The sequence below is a fragment of the Empidonax traillii genome, unplaced genomic scaffold (assembly GCF_003031625.1).
Source record: "Empidonax traillii isolate 1590-97213 ecotype Southwest subspecies unplaced genomic scaffold, ASM303162v1 scaffold769:size436185, whole genome shotgun sequence".
Classification (NCBI taxonomy): domain Eukaryota; kingdom Metazoa; phylum Chordata; class Aves; order Passeriformes; family Tyrannidae; genus Empidonax; species Empidonax traillii.
In genome coordinates, this window is record NW_020955962.1 from 146996 (window position 1) to 153181 (window position 6186).

At 58.7% G+C, this 6186-nt stretch overlaps 1 protein-coding gene across 6 annotated transcripts; it reads right to left on the reverse strand.

The window, feature by feature from the left end:
- LOC114066523 (Krueppel-like factor 15) lies at positions 1-6186 on the reverse strand. Of its 6 annotated transcripts, none has more exons than XM_027901278.1 (4): positions 6096-6149; positions 5012-5483; positions 2680-3663; positions 9-411 (listed from the first exon to the last, which is right to left on the reverse strand). In XM_027901278.1, the coding sequence occupies exons 3-4, from the start codon at positions 3585-3587 to the stop codon at positions 234-236; spliced, it is 1086 nt and encodes a 361-aa protein (XP_027757079.1). In that variant the 5' UTR covers positions 3588-3663; positions 5012-5483; positions 6096-6149; the 3' UTR covers positions 9-233. The 6 variants fall into 6 exon arrangements, with proteins under 6 accessions (XP_027757077.1, XP_027757079.1, XP_027757078.1 ...); XM_027901277.1 differs by having other exon boundaries at positions 5012-5486; XM_027901280.1 differs by lacking the exon at positions 6096-6149 and having other exon boundaries at positions 5012-5156; positions 5374-5709.

The following is a 6186-nucleotide window of genomic DNA, read 5'->3' on the forward strand; positions in this document are numbered from 1 at the left end:
ACACACACACACACTCTCACCCCAGCTGAACTCCAGTTTCCTCCACATGTATTTCAGAGAACAAAAGTACCCGAAACAGGCCATGAACACTGTCATCCTTGAACAGAGGGGTAGCACAGCCTCTCCCATGATTTGGCAAAGAGTCATTTCCCCCTCTTCGCTGGTGGTTTCTGCACTGCTTGCTCGGCTCTGGGGGCTCCCAGCCTCGTCCCGGCAGGGATGAGCAGCAGGAATCACCTCCTGCTGCCCCCCTGAGGTGTCCGTGGGCTGCAGGGCTGGCCCCGGTGGATCTTCAGGTGTTTGGCTAAATGGTCACTGCGGGCAAACTTCTTCTCACAGGCAGCACACTGGTAGGGCTTCACCCCGGAGTGGGAGCGCTTGTGACGGGAGAGCTCGTCCGACCGGGAGAACCTGCGGGAGGAGGGAACAGCGGTGGGTCCAGCCTTCCCTGCTGGCCAGGACAGGGAACACAGGGACCCTGGCACGGGGGAGGATGAGCTCTGTCTCTGCCACAGCCTCCTGGGTCACCCTAGACCGGTCACTCCTCTGCCCCATCCAACCCTCCAGGGAGGCAGAGTTCCCATGGGAGACTCCTCCAAGTTCGGAAATAGGGTTTGGAATCCTGTTTGGAAATAGGAAAGGGGAAAGTAATTCACCCACTGAGATCTTCATTTCTTTCTGCTGCTCTCTAGGGACACTGGCCACCTGCTTCCTTCATCTGTTTGAATTTGCTGAAGCCCAGGAGGTGAGAGCCTCGAGGCCAGACACTGTAAGAAAGTGATTTTGGGGGCATCCTCCCAGGCTAAAGGACACATTCCAGGATCCTGGGAGGGAAGGCTTTCCTGTAACACCCCATCCAGCCCAGAGTTGTTGAGAGAAGGTTTATTTTCTCTGAGGGTGTGGGTTCTCTCTGCAAACTCGGAGCATCCCCCTGTCTCTGCCAGTGGCAGCGAGTTTTCCCCGTCAGCCTGGGCTGGACTGGGAGCTGGGAAAAGGGAAACTGCCTGGGAGCTGAGTTAAATACAGAGAAAAAGGGAGGAAAAGCAAACACACCCAGCCTGGAGCACAGGGCAGAGGTTCCCATGCCAAAGCCACTGCAGGAACAAGGACCACAGGAATACCCAGTGCCCACACTGCTGGTCTGTGTAACTCCCACACCTGGAGCAGATCAGCTGAACAGCCTGGGAAGTCCCTTTAACCACAAGTGTGTCCCCCCTCAATTCCCCTGCATCTTCCTCCCACCTGGCACACGCAGGTCCAGACCTGGGGGCACGGGCAGCAGGTTGGTCACAGGTATTTTGAGAGCCACCTCCACGGTCTCACAAGGCCTGGAGTGGCTCCAGCGTGGCTTTGCCTGTCAGGGGAGTGCTGGAGAGCAGGACCAGGCTGGATTTACTCCTGCTCTGCCTGTGAGGAGCCAGCACAGATGGCAGGAGCATTAGGACAGGAGGGTTTTTCCATCTGCCTGAAACGTGCCCACGCAAAAAAGCACAAAGCAAAGAGCTTCAGCTGCAACCCCAGACTCCAGTGAGAGGATTTCAGGCTCACACCTGGGCTGGGAAATACTGTGGCTGCTCACAGAAACCTCTGTGGAAACAGGACGTGTCCCAAGGCCATCCTCAGGTCCTGGCTGGGGCTGGAAAAGGAGCTGATGCCAATAAACCTGCACTGTGGGTAGAGTTGAAAGGGAGGGGCAGTTTCTGAGGGCAAAGGGGCAGCAGGAGGGAGTCCCAAAATTCAGATTATTCTCACACCTTCCAGGGTTTCAGCACCCCCAAGACAGACACCATAAAACCATCCAGAGGAACGAGGCAGAGAGTGAAAGCCAGAACATTGTGTAAGAAACCAGGAAAGCTCAGCTGCCAACACCAGCTCTGTGTGTGATATCCCTGCAGATCTGCTGATGGAAAGACCTGAGGACTGTCAGCCCTCCCTGCCAAAGGCTGCAGGAGCATCCTGCCCCTCGGGACAGGCACACAGCACCAGGAAGAGAACACCTCAGCAGAGCAGTAATCAGAGAAGTGCAGCCAGATTAAACAGCAAGGTTAATTTAGGGAGCAGGGCTAATTTAGGGAACACAGATCAAAGGAAACAACAACGACCATCACGTGCAGGGCAAACAAAAGCAAATGCAACGTGGAGATACGGCCCAGGGTGTGTGAGGGATACGGGCAGTCAGGGCAGCAAACAGCCAGAGAAAGCAAAAGGTTGCAAAACAGACACAGAATTGCACACTGGCTGCTGAGGAAGGACTGAGACTCCTGTTTCCTTGCACAAATATTAAGGGGAGAGGGCGTTTTTGGAGCCCCACTGCAGAAATTGTCCTGAGCTAGACACAGAAAGCTTCCAGAATGAACACATCACCTGGAAAAGGGGTATTGCCACAGGGGGGGTTTAGGCACCCAGTTTAAGGAGGATTTGGGGTGCTGGGGAGAACATCAGCTACATGCCTCCAGCTGGAGATTTTCAGCACTTTTGGACTGAGTGAAAACCACCCAAAACACTCCAAAAGCTTCACTTCTCCACGTGCCCTTCCAGCTCTCACCTATAATTCACTCGGGAAAGGGAACGGGTGATTCTGTGCTGGATTTTCACCAGCCAGGAGCTCTCCTGCCACCTCACCAAGCCCTGGCAGGCCCTTTTCCAGGGACCCCCAGCCCCAGAGAGCCCCCCACTCACCTCCAGCCGCAGTTGGGCCAGGCACAGGTGTAGGGTTTCTCCCCGGTGTGCCGGCGGAAATGAGCCTTCAGGTGGGAGCTCTTGGAATACACCTTGTCACAGCCCGGGTGGGAGCACTTGTGGATCCTGGAGAGGGAAGGGGGGCCCTGCTGATGCCTGGGGGCTGCCTCCTCCTCCTGCCCGTCCCCTGGCACCCCAGGCCTCGTGGAGACCGGCAGGGGGGCGATCCTGACGTATTTTTGGTCGCCGGTGGTCACAGGGGGCTGGGGCTGAGGGAGGAGGGACAGGGTTGAGCCCTGCAGGCTGATGACCAGCTGGGCCACCCTGACACCAGCTGTGGCACCCTGTGGGTGGCTGTCCATCTGGAGAGGCTGGATTTGGAGGACAACAGGAATGCCCCCAGCGGGGACTGCCTGGTCACCGCCATCGGCCGTCCCTGCAGGCTGAGCAGAGCTCGGGACATCTCCTCGCACGCTGCAGACGGGCCGTTCCCCAGAGCCACCCGAGCTGACCCCAGGTTGGCTCTCCTCCCCTCCAGCTGGGTGAAGCTCAGGGCCTTCATCCCTGAGGAACTCTGCCTTCTCCCTCAGGAACTCCTCGATCTCCTCCAGGGTGGGGATGAAGTCCTGGGAGAGGCTGCTGCAGAAGTCGGGCAGCCTGAGCTGAGCCTCGCAGACGGTGAGCTGGGGTTTGGGGTGTCCCCCCTTGGACAGCGGGGAGCCTTCAGCAGGGCTAGTGCTGCCTGCCAGGAGGTGGCCAAAGCCCTCTGGGGGGCCAGATGTCCTCTCACTGCCATGCCCTGGCAGAAGGGATGGTGGCATCCTGCGCTGCAGGGCACTGGCCAAGCTCTCGAGCAGGGAAGGGCTGGTCAAGGAGGGCAGCAGCTCCTGGCAGCTCACAGAGACCATTTGTTGACTCACTGCTCCCCCCCACACACAGCTCAGAAGCCTCCGGAGGAGCTCAGCTGGGGAAGTCTTTGTTCATCTGCAAGGGAACACCACCAAGGTTATTTCCAAATTCAAAAGCAAACATGAAAACCTCAGCCTTTGAACAAAATGGACTGTGCATGAAAAAAAAGAAAACATCAGAACTAGTCAGGGGCCTTTGTTTTTAAAGAGTCTGTTGCTCAAAAAAAACACACACGCTAACCACTTTCCTCTCTAGAATGCCAACAGGCTGCAGAGAGCCAGATTTCCCCCCAGAAGCAAACTTCTCTGGGGAGTTTATGAAGGTGAAAACACACAATGAAACCCTTCATCCCTCTTCCACCTACGCCGGAGGGCAGCTGTGCCCTGCTGGGTGGTGGAGAGGATGACTTGGGGCTTACAACCAGGAGTTAATTGTGAGCCAGGAGAGGCTGCTGGCTTCTCCACGCTGCAAATGTGGTGCAACCACGCCCTGACACAGACCCAGCCTGGCTGGATCCGAGCTCACAACCTGCACAGGTAACCAGACAGCTCTGAGGGTGCTGCTGCCAAAGTGCCCGGGGCCCTGGTGAGTGTTCACCCACTCTGTGGGTCCGGGGCCAGCAGTGCCTGAACAAGCCAGCTGGGACCCTGTTGAGGCAGGTCTGCCCAAACTCAGTCACACCTCCAGAGAGCAGCACAGACAGCCTGTCTGGGGTCAGCTCACAGGGCCCCTGAGGACACAAACACCATGTGAGAGCGAGCACAGTGTCCCCAGGTCAGACCTGTGTGGTCTCCAGAGGGGACTGGTCTTCCAGGAGGCAACACCTCAGACACCCCCCCAGGCCCCGCTGTGGCTCAGGGGGTTGTGAGTGAGGTGCCCACGCACCCTCAGAGCAGCCACACGCCGTCCCTGCCCCTGGGAGAGGTCAGCTTGGAAGTTTCCAATGGAAAGAAAACCTGTGCCCAAGTCCCTCGTCCAGAGAGTCTGTGAGATTTCTGCAGAGCTGCAAACCAGCCAAGCCAGTCCTGCTTATCAGTGCTCTCAGGGTCTTGAGAGGTGGGAGAGGGAATTTTTGAGAAGCAGTCTGGATGTGATATAAATGCTCTTAAAAAAATACCCCCCTCACCTTTTAAAAGCTGCCCAGAGCAAGGAGCCACGTTGCTCAGGGGGCATTTGCAGCTCTGCATCAACAGTTCACGGTGAGCAGAGGCTGCTCACACACGAGGCAAGGAAGGTGTCTGGGCTAACCTCAGCCTTCAGGCTTCAAATTTTCAGCACAACACAAATTCCTGCTCTGAACCATCCCCTTCAAGGCAGTACCCAACTCCACTCCTTCCTCCACTCCACTTATGATCTCCTGGTCTCTGCTTCTCTTTCTGCAGGGGAAGCCTCCCCCCTCTGGCTACCAAACACTTCTGTTTACCTCTTCCAGAAGGGCTTAAAACCTGATTTTCCAACCAGGTCTCCTTGCAGAGCAGCTCAGGAAGTCTCCATCCCTCCAGCATGTCCCCAGGACAACTGAATTGCACTGTCAACTCCTTAGCTGTAGTTACAACCCTTCTGTTGAACTGACAACAGGAACAAAAGCACGACCAGAGGGCAGGAAGAAGGGCTGGTGGTTGAGCTGCTGGCTCAACTGAGGACTGAGGAGATCTGAGCAGGATCTCCTGCTCTGCTGCAGACTTCTCGTGCAGCAGTTCTTCTCTGGTGCTCAGTTTTCCATCTGAGAGGGGGCAATTATTGCTGCCCCACCCGGCAGAGCGGTGACAGGGGGACATGTGTTACCTGGTGGCATGTTCTGTGCCAACACACTCAGTGGGTGCCTGTGACAGGCGTCAGCGGCTCCTCAACCCAAGGCAAATTTGCAAAATGCCAACAGTGCCGTCACCCCAAAGCTACTGCAAGGAAATGCAGCCCTGAGTGGCCCTCTGGTCACACTGCGAGGCTCTCGAGCTTCTCTCTGCACTTCCAAACTCCTGCAGTCATTCGAACCCCGCCAGAGCCCTCGCCTGCCGTCTGAAACCAGCAGATGTGCCCCCCTGAGCACACGGAGAAAGAGCGATTCGCCCAAGGTCAGCCAGCAGGCAGGAGCTGGGAGCGCAGCCGAGGGTCAGGGCTCCGCTCCCGTGACTGAGCAACGTGAGCGGAACGCCCGTGACCCGCTCGGGGCCGCGAGTGCCACCCGCGCTGTCCGCGCACGGCCCGGGACAGCGGCGGTCACACGGTCACCGCCGGGGCCACGTGCGATGGCCGAGGCGACCCCGCCGCGACAAAGCCATGCCCGGGGACGAGCGGGCGTGAGCGGGGTCTGCTCCCACTGCACCCCACGCGCGGGTCGGGGCGCCCACCCGGGGCGGGCTGGAAGCCCCCAGGGCCGGGGACGCCCAGGCTGGCTGTGCCACTCGCTTCATCGCCCAGGGAGAGCGAAGCCCACCCCGAGCCCGAGCCCGGCCGTGCCCCCCGGGAGCGCTGCAGGGCGGGACCCCCGCGCCCCCCGCGCCCCTTACCCGGCTCGGTCCACGCGGGTCCCGCGGCTCCCGGCGGGGGCGGCTCCCGGCCCGCCCCGCCCCGCAGAGGGCTCGGCTCCGGCCGCCGATC

Excerpts from the sequence above, each read along its gene's own strand:
- LOC114066523 (XM_027901276.1), bottom strand. The coding sequence starts at position 3,587 with ATGGTCTCTGTGAGCTGCCAGGAGCTGCTGCCCTCCTTGACCAGCCCT. Across the intron at positions 412-2,679 it reads TGGCCCAACTGCGGCTGGAG|GTTCTCCCGGTCGGACGAGC; the intron begins GTGAGTGGGGGG and ends CTCCTCCCGCAG.